Source organism: Nestor notabilis, unplaced genomic scaffold (genome assembly GCF_000696875.1).
Source record: "Nestor notabilis isolate BGI_N333 unplaced genomic scaffold, ASM69687v1 scaffold4161, whole genome shotgun sequence".
Classification (NCBI taxonomy): domain Eukaryota; kingdom Metazoa; phylum Chordata; class Aves; order Psittaciformes; family Psittacidae; genus Nestor; species Nestor notabilis.
This window is the reverse complement of record NW_009914974.1, coordinates 51,231-70,152: the sequence shown is the minus strand read 5'-3', so window position 1 is coordinate 70,152 and position 18,922 is coordinate 51,231. Positions and strand designations below refer to the sequence as shown.

The window sequence follows — 18,922 nt, the reverse complement described above, 5'->3', positions numbered from 1 at the left end:
TGCCTGCCCCTTTAGGGTTAATCCTGTCCATAGTATGTGCATGTAGTTTCACAAGTGACCCAGCACTGGGTGTAGAGGGGGCACAGGGGCATATAAAATAAGCAGTGAAGTAGTTCTGCCGCTGATTCTTCTGCTGGTTATACTGTTTCTTTAGTACTTTGAGGTTGATTTCCTCCCCTTCCTTCCCATTCCCTGCCCTTTTCATGGCTTTTGTCTAAGTTACCTTTTATGTTTTCTAGTATTTTTTTTTCTTTAACTTTTTCTGTTAGTGTCATAGTCCTTACTAAAGGAAGTGGGATATAAACATAGGAGGGCACCAGTCATGTTAGATTTGGTGATTTTATGGCAGTAATCTGAGATTTCTGTGACCCTTAATAACATATATAAGTTGCTAATTAAAACAAACAAAAACCAACAGCAGCAACAACAAAGAATAAGCCCCATCCAAACCAAACAACCCCAAATGTATTTGTTAAAAATCTGTGAGCCACTCCTTTGCATTACCTACTGAGTTGATAATCTAGTACAGTAGGCCTTTGGTGACAGACATGATCTGAGCAAATATCTTTTAGTTGAGGTCATCTTTTATAAGTGGCCATATGGAAAATTCTTTTCCTCAGACAGATAGTGTGCACAGGGGTTTTGTATACCTACTTACATGATTATTTCTGTATGTCAGAAAAGTGGTTAGAAGAGACTTTATGTAGAGGAAATAAATTGCTATGAAATGATAACACTACAGTTGTTCAGGTACAGAAACTTTATATTGAACTATTCCTGAATTTGTGTCACTTTATGTATTTATTTATCCCTGAATTCGTATTACTTTAGGAAAGGTCAGATGTTAAACTTGTATTAGCATGGTTGTAGTAAGTGGTTAGACCCCTGACTGAACCAAATGCTGCCTTAATCCTGGTCCCTGTGAGTGTGCTGTGCTTTGTGGAAGAGGATATGTGGAAGAGGATATGTGGAAGAGGATATGATATCTTCATATGAAAGAAAAGCAGGGAAAGTAAGAGTTGGCTGGACTTAGCACTCAGGACCTGTAAACTGATGTGTTTATTCTGGTGGCAGTATGGGAGCTCCATGTTTTTAACTGTTCTTATGTAGCATCCTGATACAACTGTCTGAAGGTACCAGTAAAAACCTGTGTGCTTTCAAATTATTATTTTTTTTCAATTGTAATTATTATTTGGTAAATAAAGCTACCCTTTGGTTTAGGGATTCTGGAGAGAGGAAAAAAATGTTGGTCTGTGGTTAACTTTGGAGTTGTCACCCAGCCTTATTGAAGCAAAAGAATTTCAGTAGTCGCTTTTCTGTCAATGCGGGACTGTGTCCAAATGCTAGAAAGGACTTGGCAGCTTAATTCACATGCAGAAAGAGAAGAGAGAAGGGGAAAAAAAATGGGGGACAAGGACACACCAAAAAATAAATAGGGCTTTGTTTTGTTTCTCTAGTCTGGAAATGAATAGAAGCTCTCAGTCATAGAAAAACAGCTGCCTGCCACATGGTAGTATACACTTGCCACAGAGGCATAAGACTGGTGATTTTAAAAACTGTGTACTGAGAATCTTTGTCTCTTGCCAAAATAATTACATTTGGCACAAGTATAGTGGCTTTATGGCTTCTTTGAGGGACCCTACTATTATAGTGTGATGTCCTGATGAATCTTAGTTGTAGCTGCTGTTCTTCTGGTAGCAAACGTATCCATAAGGGTAGGGGGAAATGTTGTTTGTGTGACAGTCCTTATAAAAAGATAAAAAATGGTAAGACAGTGGCGAGGTAATTCTATTCCTTACTGTTCTGTCATGTGCACAGTTCAAGGAGTTATTTTTGGGGTGAGAAGCTGACTTTTTTCTCAAACTTAGAGAGATGCTGTCTGAGGCAATATGAAACCACAAAGAAAGAAAATTATCTTTTGTACTGAATTCTGGGACAACCAAAATAAATAAGATAGAAGAAAAATGCTTTGAGAAGCCGACCATGTGACTGTTCAGGCAGCTGATTTTACAGCTTGGTACTTTGTTTTCAAAGAGCCATACTGGGTCATAGATGCATAGAAGAGGCCTGTGCTCTTTTAGCAGACCATGCCTACTGTGTTTTTTCATGTTCCCTTCTTTGTCTTTTGTAGGAGAGAAATTATGGAAAAATGAACTGTGTTTTTATTTAGCTGTGTGATCCTGTTTTTACTTTCAGACTTGTAATTTACAGACTTTGGGCAAGCTGTGGTATGCTGCAGTAATAGCAACTCTTATTTTCCTTCCCTTCCTGTCAGCCTTCTGCTGCGATTCACAGATGATACATTTGATCCGGAACTTGCAGCAACAATTGGTAAGTATTATGCTGATGCTACATTAGAAAAATTTATACCAGCTTCAGGACAAAATTGTAGCTTGTTCAGACTTGCCTAACCGGTAGTGAAGTTCAGACATGTCTGCTTCTCCATAAGGAAAGAATGATGTGGTTGCAATTCCAGCGTACAGTGCTTGTTGGTTAGAGTACTGGCTGTACTGATCTGTATTTGTCCCCTTTATTCAAAAATATATCCTTGCCTAGGAAATGTCACCTTTCACCATGAAGATGAAAGTGATAGGTATGGGCAGTGAAAAGCTCTGGTGGAACAACCTGCAGTTCACTGTTTGCCAGTGTTTCAGGCTAAAGTAGAAATATAAGAGCTACTGCTACATCTTCTACTGATTTTTTTGTGCAAGATAACTGTCAAGTTGTTTGAATAGCAATATTGCTGTCCGGATCTTGTCCTCCGTGTAATATGATACTTGGTAGCTATCTTAAGAAGACTGAAGACTCCCTTCAGAAGGGGATGTTAGATCTTACAACTCCTGACAATACTAGAGTGTACTAGGCTGTGTGGCTTCTGCTTCTCCATTATAGGGAGGAAATTAGAATGTGGCTTTTTCTCTCCTGCTTAGTCCCTTGGTAGTCAGTCTTGAGAAAAAGAGAGGCAAGAATCTATGAGCTGCTGGGAAAAAAGCAATGATGTTGTTGCTATGTTAGTATGGTACCTACCAACAGTGAAGTCGGTTATGCTGGAGTTTTGACCCAGAATTCAGGATGTACTGTATAGATGGTTGTCCAAGGAAGCAGAATGAAACTTCAAAGAAAGTGATGCAGCTCTGTGCCAAATTAATAACTGAAGTAATCAAAAATAGAGGTAACTTTTACATACAATGCATTTTGGTTGCATTTGTAGAAAGACTTCTGGCTAAGGACTTGTATAAAATATTTTGAGTTCGGCTGTTGGCGCACAAAGCCAGCTGTGTCTAATTGCTTAAGAAGTCAATAAATTGATCCAATTTTCATTAATGTTAAGAAGATACAGGAGTACTATTTAACATAAAGCATTGAGCAACCAAGGGGAGGGGCCCGTTTTTGTTCACTTCATTGCTCATAAAATTGAAGTTGTGCAAGTAGCTTTACCTCAGTTCATGAGGGAAGACAGCATGAAAGGAAACAGGAGCGGAACAGACCAGGTGGTGAAGATGGCAATCTTGTATTCTAATCTAAATAGTTTTGACAGAATATGTGCTTCAGATCATGTCACTTTCTTGGTATGTCAACCATATGGTCCAGGAAGTCAGTGCAGATTAGCTACTTTAGCTTTCATGGTGTTTTGGATACCAAAAGACTAGTTTGGTGTCAGTGTGGGCATCTTTATTGGGTTTGTTTTCCATTTTGCTGTTAGTAGAACAGAATACTCTTTACCAGTGTTGAAAAACTTGACATCAGTGCACTATTTGAGAAATTAAGGAATTATTTCCTGAAGTAATTCTTTGGGATTTGTCAGAATGCACAACAGTAATGTGTGGTAGCTAAATGTCGGCTGTTAAATAGCAACAACTCAGGGTTTGCTACTGACAAATCCTAGTCTGCCAGTAGTAGGATCACTTGTCCTCCTTGTGTTCTCTTGAAGCTGACTTGTTCACTGGGCTTCATCACATGGATCTTATTAGACTATATAGACCCTAGTATTTTCTGTTGTCCTTACTGCTTATACTTGGCTTTGCTTGCCTGCTCTTTTTATGAGAGATTCTAGATAAAGTGTTCAGTGCAATTCCTATTTCATAAGTGAAGTTTTGCACAGATCTGATGTCTCATAACTTTTTAGCCTTCCTTGCACTTGGAGTTCTCCAACTCTAAGCTGTCCCAACTTGTCAATTACCTGCAACACAAATAATACACTATAGCTCATTTTACACTTCCTGCAAATACAGCATGGCATACTGAGCTAAATGTGAGAGCAGAATGAAGGCAACAGAGCTATTCCTCATGACTGTAGGTCCATAGTAGGCAAGTGTGTAGTGCTGAGTACAGTCTAGTAGTGCTATCTTGTTTCTGGCTTCCTTCCAAGACATGGTAGAAAGCACTGTCAGCTTTCTGTTGTCAAGGGTAGAAACATCACTCTAGCAAGGGCAAGACACATGCCTAAATACTTCACTGAATTATATAGGGAACGTAAGTACCCTGTTTATTCCATTTAACAAGATTTCCTTAGCCCTGCATTTTTTCTACTTTTCCTCTTTTATGGCAGATCAATAATCAAAACTGCAGTTATTATAAAGATTTTTTTAAAAACTGTTTTTATGTATTGAACTCCTTGGTTTACTACAATTATATTTGCTATGGCTTGATTATTTCAAAGGGTATACTTTGACATTCTCTTAGGTAGTTTTAATCCCTCTGCTTTTTAATAAGTGTGTCACATGTAAGATTTATTCACTACTTCAGATTCTTAATTTACTTGCATTGCTCGTGCAGAATTTAAAGCATCTTTTAATTTTAAGCCAGCAGCAAGGCTCACATAAAGGTGTATATGCACTTCCTGTTAACTGTGCAAGCACAAAATACTGAATTGGCTTACTGGATGAGAGAAGGATACTGTGGCTTCAAAATATGCTTTATACATTAGTCCTAAGGAAAAAAGCTTTCCTTCTTGAAACTACTATGACATATATTTGATTTGTTACGTTAAGTATCCGACAGACTTGTAATATCTGCAGCTACAGGTTTTGATGTCAGACTAATTGATAAAAGAATGTGCTGTGAGCTGTTGGACAGCTGAGCATTGGAGATTTTTACAGTTTACGGAAAGAAATATGCAATTAGAGTGGAAGAAGAAATAAGTTATGTTAGGGACCAGGAATTAGTCCCTGAAAAAATAGAGTTCTGTTCAGTTACTGCAAAAGTTAATGTAGCTTGGTAGAGTTTTCCTTGAAATAAAGAGAAAAAACCTTTTAAGGCTCTGTTGCAGTGAAGCTGTAAATCTGCTTGCAATGTGCGCTTTCTTAAGCATCCTATATATCCTCTATGGCTAAGTTAAACAAATTTTGGCAGCTATTTGCACTTGTTTCTAACCTGCATGGCCTTGGGACTATAAGCGCAGTGTGCTGATCATGACACCCTACTTAAATATTTTGTGTAAAAATAGTTAAAACAAAAATTCTTGTAGCAGATGGCTACCATTTTAAGTCCAAGCGCAAAAAGATTGCTATTACCTTTACGTGAACAACTTTCAAGTGTATCAACTTCCCACACTTTATTTCAGGGCTGCTGCATCTTGGGGAGTGAGAGTCACTCCAAAATAATTGAAACATACTTCCAGTTACTTGTTATTGGTAACCTAAGGATTAAATTGCAGCAAAATGGATCATAGCAGTCCTCAGCCCTTCAAACTGATGTGTTGTTATATCCTTTCATTTGTAGTCATTAACATCTTGCACACCTTGGCTTGAGGTTTTTTGTTTGTTTTTTTTTTGTTTGGTGTTGTTTTTTTTTGTTGTTGTTGTTGGTTTTTTTTTTTTAATTCTTGATCATGGAGCATGGTATTGGTGAGTTCCTGATATTGCTGGAATCCCTGTAAGAGATTATGTGTTCAAATAATCCAAAGCTTATTTGACATCTTTGTTAGAGGACTTCTTGTAATCTAACATTACTTCTCACAGGATAGTCATAGAGTAGATGAGTCTCTTCTTACACGGCTTACCTCTTCGTGATCACCTTGATGGGCCTTGGTCAGATTGTATAAGATAGGAAATGAAGCTAATAGTTACCGGAATGCAGCTTCCTTCTTTATTTTGAAAGTATATTGTTCCTCAAGGTGATGGATATAAAGGAGAAAACATGTATGAGTAATGAATAGAAGGTTCATAGAATCGTAGAATGGTTTGGGTTAGAAAAGACCTTAATATCATCGAGTTCCAACTCCCCTGCTGTGGGCATGGATGCCTTGCACTGCAGCATGTCATCCAAGGCTCTCTCCAGCCTGTCCTTGAACACTGCCAGGGATGGAGCATTCACAACTTCTTTGGGCAACCTACTCCAGTGCCTCACCACCCTCACTGTAAAGAACTTCTTCCTTATATCTAACCTAAATCTCCTGTTTAAATTTGAACCTATTGCCACTTGTCCTATCACTACAGTCCTTGATGAAGAGTCCTTCTCCAGCATCCTTGTAGGCCCCCACATTATTTCTAGTCTGTCTTTTGTTTGCGACAAAAACATAAATTAATCCATTTGAATTACAGACTTGAGTATTTGTACTGGAATATGCACTTTAATACAGGAAACGTAGTATTTGCCTTACTTCCATAAGCACATACTTCCATTTTGAGTCAATGGCTGAAAAGGCCCTTAGGCTTTTGCAAAATCCTGTCAGCAGCAAAGCCTTGAGTTTAGGAGCAATTTTCATAAATAGCCAATGAAACTTACTCTTCCTGCTCCTGTTAAAACACAACTTGTTCTCAGTTTGTTTTGGGTTTGTTTTTTTTTTTTCTCTTTACTTTCTGTTTCAAAAATAACTATAGTATGTTTGAAGAACTGAAATATTTTTCCTTCTCCAGGTGTGGACTTCAAGGTAAAAACTATTTCAGTTGATGGAAACAAAGCTAAACTGGCAATATGGGTAAGTGTCTCCTAAGTTCTTAATGTATTGCTTTACTTTAGAAATGGTGATGGCTTGTGTAATGTAGTTTGTATAGAATCCTTTTCTATGTAATATGAAGGTGATTTGGAGGAGTGAGAGGTTAATAATGAACAATTCAGAAGGTGGAATCAACTGTGGAACAACCGTTTAATTGGGCAGTTCTGTTGCTTATGAGCTGCTTCTGCAGCACTGATTCCAGGTCTGGTTGGGATAGGAGTAGGGAAAAGGAGGAATGAAGTGGTATTAAATCAGACTTTAAAACAGTGTATGTGGCCATTCCTAGATTTCTTTTAAAATAAGTAATTTAATCCTTAACTTCCAAAGAGTTAGCCCTCACTAAGCTGAGACTTCCCTGTATACATCATTCTTGTCTGTACTTGACAGGTTTTAAAAGTGTGCACTTCATAATCTAAATGTCTTAAGCAAAATTCAGTAGTGTGTTAATAGGTTAAGCATTACTGTTGCATGCTCAGTTTATGCTCACATTTTACCTCAAAATGGTTTTTAGCCTAAAAACTTCATAGCCCTTGTACAAAGGTTTTTATAGGTTTGAGGTCATTCTTTCTTGTAGCAGGTGCAGCTGAAGGAGGGAGAGGCAGTGTTTGTAATCTTAGCCTTTAGAGTTCTCAACATGTACTTCTGTTAAAAGTAGAACTTCTAAATTCATAGCAAGTGAAGAAAGAAAAGTACTTACAAACCTCTTTTTTTTTTTTTTTTTTTTTTTGTAAAACATTCTCCATTCTGTAAACCAGCCTTCATGCTTGTCTGACTTGAAGCACCTTTTAAATATGCAGACTCAGTTGTGACTTTTTGTAGCAAGCAAGAATAAGACCTTGTTTCTCATAAGCAAGCTACCCAACATTTTATTTCCTTGGGAAGTAGTAGTGGAACATGAAATATATATTGCCATACGTCTGTTGCTTTGAAGGTGTTTCATATCTTGACTAACAAACAGGACTTATGTTTTGGTGTGACAATAGTAATCACTAAAACAAATGGGTTTGAGCAGGAAAATAACTGCAGCAAGTTGACAGAAAAATATACATGTAGGAGGAAAACTAGACTGATAGCAGAATGAAGAGTGATCATGGGATGGAAAGATACTACATAGGCCTAATTTAGGGTATATCTTCGTATTGGTGAATATGAAGAAATGATTCTGCAGTAAACTAGAAAATAAAAGCTTGTAAAAGTGTATTGTGACACAGAACTGTTTGAGATATATGGGATTGACTGAGCGACTTGTAAAATGTTGGAAGTCCAGTTAAGTTACTCAAGTTCTTTGGCAGGGAACCATTTTGAATCCACAGTATTTCCTGTGTCACTCCTAACTCGGGTTAACTGATGAAGTTATTTAAATCTTCTATGCATAAAGTCAGCAACGAGTGTGCGCTTTAATGTAATCTCTAATAAGAAAACAGTATTCTAATACTTGACTTTTTCAGACCTGTTGACACTTTGAGGATGTAAATTCAACTTCCCTTAAAAGCCAAGAAAAGCCTTTGACTTATTTCTGCTTCTGCTCTGTCATAGCATGTTAAATATGTTTACCCTGGCACAGAATCAAATATAATTGGGCCAGGGTGATTGAAGTGAGGGAACTGTGTTTCTTGCCATGGGTTTTGATGCTTGTTACAAAATGTTAGTATCGCAACTGTGTTTCTTTCTTGCTGCTGTGCTAGCTGCAGAACAAATGCTTATGCAGAAGTGGCTATCTTGCTATATGGTCCAGTTATTTACTACACCTAACAGTTTAAAAGTGTTTCCCAGGACAGACTACATAATATTTCAAAGTTAACATGTAGTAAAATAGCAGGGGAGGGTATAAGCTCAGTTAATCTGGTAGTGTAATATACTTTGAACCTTATTTTGTATGTTCATTAGAAGCAGAATACCTGAGAGAGAAACTAGAGTCTGTTCAAGTTCTGAATAATGGAATGTTCTGAATGGCTTTTCAGGACACTGCAGGTCAGGAGCGGTTCCGAACATTAACACCCAGTTACTATAGAGGCGCACAAGGTGTTATCCTAGGTAAGTATAGGTTGGTGTGCTATTTTGAATACGTTTGTGGGGTTATACGAACTCTAAAAGCTTTCTGTAATATCTTAATTGATGCTAAAAATCGTTCCGGTGTTGAATGACTGATAGATTAGAAGATCTTAATTTTGATGCCTGTTTTCTTGTTGATGTAGTCAGTCTCACTGGCCTGAGAACCACTGATTTTTGCATGAGATTGAAAGTAGTGCTATTTGAAGGGATAGTTTGTTGCTGTCCCTGTGCTGCTAGGAATTTTCTTTATGATCTTTGGTTTTTGCCTGTGTTTAGTAAGCCCAGAGTCAGGGGGGGAAAAAAAAAAAGACTTCTCAGTGTATACTTTTTGCATGAGTATGTACACAACTTTTTTTCTTCTCCCTGTTCTTTTTTCCTAATGAAGTTAATATAAACAATGTGGAGTCTGGCTGGGATTCTTAGCTGTTTGTGTCTCCAGACTGTGATGGGAGTAACACAGTCATAATCACTTAAAAAAGACTAGCATAAAAAGCATCAATCTGTGTGGGAGAAACCCAGGCCAAAACCTGTAACTGCAACTTCACAGTGAAATGTCTTTTCTTTCATACATGGAAACCTGTTAAATAGACACTGACCTCTGAAGTTCTACTTCTCCACTGCTAGAAATGAGGAGATAACCAAAGTAAGGGCAGGGAAGTAAGTTTGTTTTTGTTTTTTTTTTTTTTTTTTTTTTTGTGTCTTGAGGGATTCTTGGTAAGATATTGTGGCCAGTTAAATTGTTTAACTTTGAATAACCTCTGTCATGAGATTACGTGGTAGGTTTTGGTTTGTATGTGCTGTTTCTCAAGTCTGAGTTGCATTATCTTCCTGGTACAGGAAATGTTGTGAAGGCATGTCTTGTCAAGTCACCTAGTTGCTGGCACTGAACCTGCCACTTAATATTTAAAGCTGTCACAGTAAGCAAGCACTGTTTGGGAGCTAGAAGGCTCTGCTGTTGAGATTTGCTTTCTCATTTAATTTAGTAATCTTTTCTGGCTATTTGTTTGTTAAACAACTTCCTAAAAAGAAGGTTGCTTGTGCAAAGCTATGGATTTGACTGAAACCAACTGTTTATGCCTGTCTGCGCACCGGCTGTGAGAATGAAGGATAAAATACTTTCATAGCTTGAAATAGTAGCTCTTGGGTAGTTGCTGAGTAGCTGATTTTAGGTTTAACAAAGTCTGCTTTCTTTTGTCTGCCCTTTCTGCTCCTACCAGATTATTACTGGTGTCACCACATGTGCTAAATACTTTGAAACACTAAAATGCTGCAAATTCAGTAGTTCACCAAATCCTTGTAAATAGCAGTGATCAGTTTACAGTTTTAGCCAAATCAGTAGCTGTATCAGTTAAACAGGTCTTGATTACCACTAACTCAGTGCAGAAGGACATGCTATACTCTTTGTGTATCTTCTTTGTAGTGATGTTAATAAGTATCCTACTTTTGGAGTCTGCAAGTGTAGAATTCTTTGGAGAATGATAGTTTCTTGCTTGTAAGATAGGATGCTTCAAGATAAATTGGTCCCTGAACAGTAGATGACTGAATTTTAGAGTTGCTCTGCATTAGTATAGTTAGTAATTTGAGCTGGTAGATTTTCAACTTTTTTTCTAATTCTTGCTTTAGTAAGTAAATTGAAATCCTTGGGACTCCTTCTGTTTTCAAATTCAAAAAGCTATAATTTTTGCTACTCTTGTAACATAACATGTATTTCTTGGAAAAAATAGTGTGGAAATGATATTGCTAATATCTTTCAGTTTATGATGTCACAAGAAGAGATACTTTTGTCAAGCTGGATAACTGGTTAAATGAACTGGAAACGTACTGCACAAGGAATGACATAGTGAAAATGCTAGTTGGAAACAAGATTGATAAGGTAAACCAAATTTGACTGCAATAAGTAATCTGTTGATGTATTTTGTTAATAATGCATATTAACACTATGTCTTGTAGGAAAACCGTGAAGTTGACAGAAATGAAGGTCTCAAATTTGCAAGAAAACATTCCATGTTGTTCATAGGTATGTTGTAGATACTTGCAGGGATCTTAATTGATTTTTGTTACATAATGAAAGTACCATTCTATGGGACTGATAGTCTTTATACATACAATCCAAATAACATTCTCAGTTGCAGTAGGTACAAAGGTAACAGGTACTCCCCCCTGTGTTGTTTTTTTTTTTTTTTTTTTTTTTGGTTTTTTTTTTTTTTTTTTTTTTTAAATTGTCCTTAAATTATGTCCAGGTACCTATTCTAACTGGGGATGATTATACTGAAGTTCATAAGGACTAAGGATGGAATACAGACTATTGTAGTCTGACAAAACCTGGTTTAGGTTTGGAGTTTTGTCTGATTTCTATTTCCAGACAAGTTGGCTAAATTAATAACAAGCTAAATAAAAGAAGGAAAACTGTTACTAGTGGCCAGCTTTCGGTAGCAAAAGAGCTGGTACTTGATGGATATCTGTATTAGAACTGGGATGTAAAAATATTTGGGAATATAATTAACTTATAAATGGTGGGTGGGATTCAATAATGACATAATCATGGCTGGAGCAAATATACTGGTCTCGTCTTGCTATAAATGAGATGGATTTTGTAGGCAAAGCCTTGTAATGGTAAATTAAAGTGGGTGATGAAGTGATTCTTATGCATGTTTATTACATGTTTTATTTAAGGATCAGCAGGGATTACTTTATAGGATGACTCTGGTAGCGAAGCAGTACATTGACATGTCCTGTACTTGTAGTTAATGTTCCTCGTCTCTGACTAAGGGCTATCTTTGTCTAGTACCTTGCTGTGTTTCTTTTTGGCTGCAGTGTCATATGTGGAAATAGAAGTTCAGAGTTAAGGCACAAGCTGTTAAGTGCATGGAAGATAAAAAGAAACGTGAAAATTGAACTCTAAATATGTGTGTATATATACATACACATACATATATATATATATGTGTATATATATATATGCATGCTATGTATGCTAAGCATCTGCATGGCTCTGTAGGACAACAGAGCAAGCCCTAAAGGGACTGAACAGTTTCAGGTGGTATCTGTTGCCCTCATAATATACTCTGTAGGCAAGTTTTTTGGTCTTAGCCAGAGTGAAATTACACAGAATTCTGCAAACTGCAGAATAAATGAGATCCCTTATTGCTTTTTGTCAGGTGAGTTGTATCATGGAGGCTGACCCAGAATCTTACAGTATGGATTCTTGCTGCTTATGGTATGGTGGTACAGCAGTTCTGACTAATACACAGAACTGAATACATAGCAACAGGGTTATCCAACATCATAAGTTAGTAGAACCCTCCTTTCTTCTTGCTGAAGTGTTTTCCACAGAAAATAAAGCTCAGCTATAGCTGCTGCCGTATATTCTAGTGACACTCAACTGGGAATGTCTTCTGTTAAGAGTCTGAGGTGTGCTGCCTTATGCGGTGACAGAAATCTGCATACCTGTTAATTTTGGCACTGCATTGTTGTTATAGAATGTATTGTAGAAGTCCTAAATCTAGGTTGTTGATTGAGACTTAACTGGAAGAGATACACTAAGTGAGTTACTACAAGTTATGCTAACACTTGACTTCTTGCATTCCTTCTCCAGAGGCAAGTGCAAAAACATGTGATGGTGTACAGTGTGCCTTTGAAGAACTTGTTGAAAAAATCATTCAGACTCCTGGACTGTGGGAGAGTGAGAGCCAAAACAGAGGTGTAAAGTTATCAAGCAAGGAAGAAGGATATGGAGGAGGAGGAGGAGCATGTGGTGGATATTGTTCTATGTTATAAACTTTGGGAAGCTTATTCTTTGCATATTTAAACAGATAGTGACATCTTTCTGTACATAAATTCGTTAAATGCTATTTTTAGGGACCTTGCAGTTTGCACATATTTGTTTTGTATCATGGCAGTGAACACTTCTAGGAACAATTTTCTGCAGCTTTCCCAGTTTGAAAATGTTATGGTAAGCATGCCCAATTTGCAATCTTCAGGTTTTTATAAGTAGCATAAATAATGTGCAAGAACAAATGCACTACAAATTTTACAACTGTATACGTTCATTGTGTAACTATTCTAAACAACTCTAACAAACATTACTGCATTGTCTGCTCTTTGTCTTATTTTTACATGCTCTTGAAATTATAGAACTATGTAGTGTGCACAGATCTTGAAAATAGTGTGAGCTATAAATGTTACATTTCATCTCTTTCATTAAATGCCTTTTTTTTTTTTTAATGGTATTAAAACCAGCAAGAATATACAGAACTTAAGACAAATCTGCTAGTTTTTTGTCTTTCAGCAGAGCTGTCTAAAATATAAATTGGCAAAAGCTGTAGTTGGTATCAGCACCTTCTTGAAAAGATGCTTTGGAAGGTGCTGCAAGCTGGCAGACATCCTTTTTTCTTTTTAATCATCACTTCAGTTGATGGCTTAACTGGAGTTTTAATCCTGTGATATTTATACGCTAAATTTGTGGTACTCTAGGTTTTTATGATGCAGTCTGCTCTAGGCTTGCTGTAGAAAGTCTTCATTACTGGCAAGGGGTCTGAGTGACACCTCTGTTCTTTCATGGTGAATCAGTTTGCCACACTTCAGTACGGATGCCTAATTTTCCTAAGTGTTTGTAATATAACTTTATCTCAAACTATAGCTCACTGTGGCTGTGAAGATCTCTATCACGTCTGCTTTGTGCAGCTACTTGTTCAGAAATAAAACTTCCTGTCACAGACATTAAATGGGAAGCTATAGGACTTCTTGATTTCTGTATGGGGAAAAACACTATTGCAATGAGTATTCACTTGAATTTACTGTATCAAAGCCAATGGTTTGTTTCAGAAGACTTGTATAGACTAATAAATTTTTTCCACAGTATTCAACTTTTCTAACCTTGTCCTATTGTAGAGTTATGTATTTTCTAGCACATGCAATTTAAACAAGGCCACTTCTTATGGACAAATTATTTGATTTCTGAAGAACATGACAAGGATGCTGTGGTGGTGTTGTGTGTGGCTGTATTTTGGGTGGGGTTTTTGTTTGTTTGTTGTTGTTTTTTTTTCTTTTAACAATTTCTATAGTACAATCAGTAACTGAACTATTGGGCAGTTTCTTGTAAATACAGTGAATGACACAACCTTTTATTACTGCAAGGTTTTGTGTAAATGTCAGCACACATGATCTGTATTTTGCAGCGGGTCTTGGCTGCTTCTGTTAAAGTAGACTTTATTCTTCAGATGGAAACTTTGTTTTCTATTGTTTTACACTTGCTAGAAAACAATACCAAAATTTGAACATTTAACCATGCTAGTTGTTTTTACCAAATATTGTATCTATAGAGTGTTAATGTAGTAGGATAATTTAAATATGTAAATGTAGTTAATATTAAATATTAATACATATCGCATTAAAATACTAGATTTGTATTACTGTTTCGTGCAGAATATGTGGGCTGAGCAAATCTGAGATCAAAGGATTCTGTTTTTTGTAGGCTAGCAGTAGAGGAGACTTGTAGGATCATTAAAACTTAATTATTTTAGTATTATTTCAGTAATACTGGGCAAGTATTGTAATGCTGCAATAGGCCATGAATTACAGATGCTGCCTGTAATTTACTTCCGTACCTGTCTGGGTGCATCCATATGTTGAAAAGAGACTTAATTTTCAGTTTCTCACAAAAGATCCTTTTGTCACAGGACCTGGATTCACCTTTTATTCTTCCTCTGCCACATCTGACCGCTCTCGTCAAAGGGAACTGCAGGGTCCTCTGAATAGCGGGTATTGTTCTGTAAAAGAAACAAGTCATTTGCTCCTTCTTTCCCTGCAAAATTTTTCTGGGGAGAGGAGTATTCTGAAACAGTACATTCAGTGAGACTGAGAGGAGTTGGGCAGTTCCTGTAGGGGAAAAAAAAAACAAAACAAAACAAACAAAACAGAAAACAAACCCAGATATTTTCTAATTGACTTGCAACTAGCTTTTCTACCTCTGTCTTTCAAGCATGCTCGTTTATGTCCCTGAGGAATGGCTTTTCCTAGAGTCTCACCTCCTTTCCTCATTGCTCTGTCAAGAAGCTGTGTACAGGAGGGATGGGTTCTAGTGCTTCTAGTATTTGTGAATTTGACTTCAGTTACTTTCAAAGTTGGTTTTCTCCTTTGCAGGTTTAGAATTGTATCACTGTTATCTCCAAGTGCACTTTCACTGTTGTAGCTGTAATGCTAGCATATCTGAAACTGTTGCAAGCTATATCCTAACCTTTGCTTAATACTGATACAAGTCTGTGTCTTTGTGCAATATTGAGTATTGCAGTCAGAGAAGTTTGCACAAGAAATCCTTCAGACTACCTCAGTGGGTAGCTGAAAGATAATGGAGATATCTATTGTTTGCTCATCATCAAGTAATAAGAATGTGTCCATTGCTATGGCAGATAGCTTTGTAAGAAAACACTAAACTGGAATGAGGTAACTGAGAAATCTTACGTGATCATGAAAGACAGTTACAACTGAAGTTGTTTCCAGTTCATTTACTCTGTAGTCAATATTAAAAATATTGACTAGCAGTTTACTTGTGGTTGGCAGAGGCTTTGGGCAGTCTTTGTGCTGGCCTGGAAGAATATGGCACAGCAGTTGTGTTTTCTTGGAACTTACACTTGAGAATGCTGTGAAGTGGTGTTATGGTTTTGTCTCAAGTTTCTTCTTCCAGTATTTTAAGAAGGGAGGTGGGACAAGCTTCTGGTGGAGATTTCAAGATGGGCTTTTTTTTATTATTGCTATTGGGGATTTTATCCAAACTACAGCATCACCTTTCCTGTTCTGCTGCTGCAGTAATGACATCAACAGCTGGCTCAAAGTAAGTCTTAACAAAATGAAAATGTGAGTTCAGTAAGTCCCCAAACAATAGCAAGGACTGTCTCATCAACCTTGGCAGAACTTCAGGAAAGAGCGTTCTTGCTGCCATCACATACCACAGTGGTAACTGCTCTGTAGGCTTAATTTTGTTAGTATCCTTGTTTGCCAATAACCAGATATATAGTGAAGGACAGTAATCTTTCTAATCTTGCCCCATAGTTTAGCATAATCCATATTTTGAGGCTGATCTGTATGCTTTTTTTCAGACACTTGTAAAACTTGGGCAGCTCTTGTTGTGATCAGCACAATTTACTGCTCTTTAAATGTTCAAGTGTTGCATCCAGCCTCTATGTGTGATCTTGTTCAAAGCTCCTGCACTAGTTTCCAGTGTCTTGCTGTCCTTCATGAAAGTGTTAAGAAGGAACATCAGTATGAGGAAGGCTTTTTCATGTTGCCAGACAAATGGATTGCATGGATTTCAGAGGTAGTTGAGCTTTCAAGGGCAAAATACAAGGTGTTTTTCCTGGTCTCTGTCCAACAGCATTAGCTTTTGGGGAAAAACGAGAAACTCTCCATTAAAACTGTTCCTGGTTTGGTAAGTTTTCCACATACCTTGCTCTCGAGTACCTGGGCACTTTAATTAAAAATTGATGAAGGGTTTTACAGGCAAAGAACTGTGAAGGCGTGTTTCCAAACTCCTGTGTGATTACATTATGTGGCTGATTTTAATGCAAGAGTGAGAAGTTCTGTCCTTGTGCCTGATTAACATCTGGTCCTTTCTGTTGGAGTCAAAATGGTTGTGGTGATTAACTGAAGATTTTTTTTTTTTTCACGTTACTGGTTTCTGTGGGATCTATGCACATTTTACGTACAGTGATAGCAAAATTCCTGAAGTTCTAGAGCTCTTGGGCTCTAGTACTTTATTTTGGAAGCTTAAAAACACCAGACTGCAGAAGAAACCTTAAAAATAGAAGTGTCAAGTCATGATTGGAAGAAAACTTTTCTAGTGTTTTTCTGTGTATCATAAAGTCTGATTTTACTTGGTTCTGGGAGCAAGTCTGGTTCAATCGTTTTGACAGGAGTGCATGGTTCCTAGTTCTTAGTGCTTGTCAGGGTGGACTTCGGGATCTGAGGAGGGTGCTATCAAGGTGTTCTTCAACACAGCTAGGTCTCTGGAGCTTCTCATTACTACCTCGGATTAGGAGCAAAGGTATGAACTGGGTTTCAGGGGAGAGCAGTAACAGCTGCTCAAAGTGTGATGGCAGTTTTAATGTATAATGCATCATATACACAAAATATACACAAGATAGGAATATAAAACGTATTAATATTTTGTATTGGTTAGAGATTATGTATCATCTCTGACCTTCAAACACTGAACTATTTTAATTCAGGGTAGGCATGACAAACATAAAAAGCCTGTGGACAGGTCTCATCCTGAAGAACAGAAGGAAGGATGCCTATGGAAGCAAGAGCTGGGCTTTGTATTACTGGCAATGCCTGAGCTTCTTAGGAAATCAAAGCTGAAGCTCTAGATTGACGAGGTACTCTGGGTGCCAGAGGTCAGATATCACATCTGTCTAGATGTAATTTGACATGGATTTCTCTCCTGACAGTATATGCTGAACAGAGTTCAGGTTGGAAGGGGGCTCTGGAGGTCATCTGGCCCAACCCCTCTGCTCAAGCAGGGACGCCTGGAGGAGGCTGCCCAGGACTGCGTCCATATGGCTTCGTATTTCCAAGGAGGGAGACTCCACAGCCTCCCTGTGCAACTGGTGCCAGTGCTTGGTCACCCTCATGGTGAAAAGGATTTCCTGATGTTCAGATAGAGTCTATTGTGTTTTGGTTTGTGCCCATTGCCTCTTGTCCTGTCACTGGGCACTGCTGAATGGAGCCTGGCTCTCCCCTGTTTGCACGCACACACCCCCCCCCCCACACACACACCCGCTTTGGGTATTTGTATAGATTGACGATCTTTCCTGAACCTAATCTCCTCTAGGCTGAAAAAGTCCCAGCTTTCTCAGCCCCTCCGCACAGGAGAGATGTTCTTATCTTTTAATCATCATTGCGGCCTTTTCTTGGACCCTTATATGTCCATGTCTCTCTTGTACCGGAGAGCCCAGAACTGGACACAGCACTCCAGGTGTGGCCTCACCAGTGCTGAGGAGTGAGGGAGGATCACCTACCCCAACCTGCAGGCAGTGCTTCTAATACTGCCCAGGAGACTCTTGGCTGCCTTATTGCAAGGGCTCTTAGCTGACTTGTATTGGTGTCTACCAGAACTCCTGGGTCCTTTGCCACCAAACTGCTCTCCAGTGGGGTGGCCTCTGGCATCTACTAATGCCTCGGGTTGTTCCTCTCCAGGGCAGGACTTTGCACTTCCCATTGTGGGGCTTCCGGAGATTCCTGCCGGGCCTTAAAAGAGAGCAAACCCGTCCCTGGGTGGGCTTGAACCACCAACCTTTCAGTTAACAGCCGAACGCGCTAACCCATTGCGCCACAGAGACTGATATGTACAATTTTTCTTTAAGAGCTCTGGATCCCTAATTGTGTTTGATACCTGCTGCTGGTGGTGGCTCTGTGTTGGACAGTGACAGACCAGTGCTGCTGGCACACCTGATGTGTGACTGTGTCAGAATATTGGAATAGATGGGGTGTGAAAGCTGAGATTCTTTTGATTTGAAAAACTAGCTATTCCTTACCACTTATCTCCCTCAGGAAAGGAAGGCTTGGGGTCATGTCGTGTGTCGTGCTTTAAACCGGTAACTTGGAACCACACAGCCACTCGCTCACTCCCCTGCTTCTTCCCTACCCCACTCCTGGAGGGGGAGGAGAATCAGAGGAATGTAACTCCCGTGGGTTGAGATAACAGCTCTCCAGTAACTAAGGTATAATACAAACCACTACTGCTACCAATAATAATAATGATAAGGGAAATAACAAGGGGAGGGAATGCAGTTGCTCACCACCCCTGAGCAGTGATCCGTTCCTTCCGGGTGACTCTCCACAGTTTCTATACTGGGCATGATGTGCTGTGGTATGGAATACCCCTTTGGCCAGTTTGGATCAGGTGTCCTGTCTCTGCTTCCTCCTGGCTTCCCCTCC

At 38.5% G+C, this 18,922-nt stretch overlaps 1 protein-coding gene and 1 non-coding gene across 2 annotated transcripts; one reads left to right on the top strand and one right to left on the bottom strand.

Annotated features, from left to right (window-relative positions):
- Positions 1-2,275: 2,275 nt before the first annotated feature.
- RAB18 (RAB18, member RAS oncogene family) lies at positions 2,276-13,849 on the top strand (the record flags this gene model as incomplete). Its single annotated transcript, XM_010023901.1, has 6 exons — positions 2,276-2,331; positions 6,858-6,919; positions 8,899-8,971; positions 10,744-10,862; positions 10,940-11,006; positions 12,585-13,849. Coding segments are annotated over 6 exons (559 nt in total), but the record flags the coding sequence as incomplete, so codon positions are not given.
- Positions 13,850-18,250: 4,401 nt separating this feature from the next.
- TRNAN-GUU lies at positions 18,251-18,324 on the bottom strand. The gene has a single exon. It is a non-coding gene; the product is annotated as a tRNA-Asn (tRNA).
- Between the last annotated feature and the right edge of the window lie 598 nt (positions 18,325-18,922).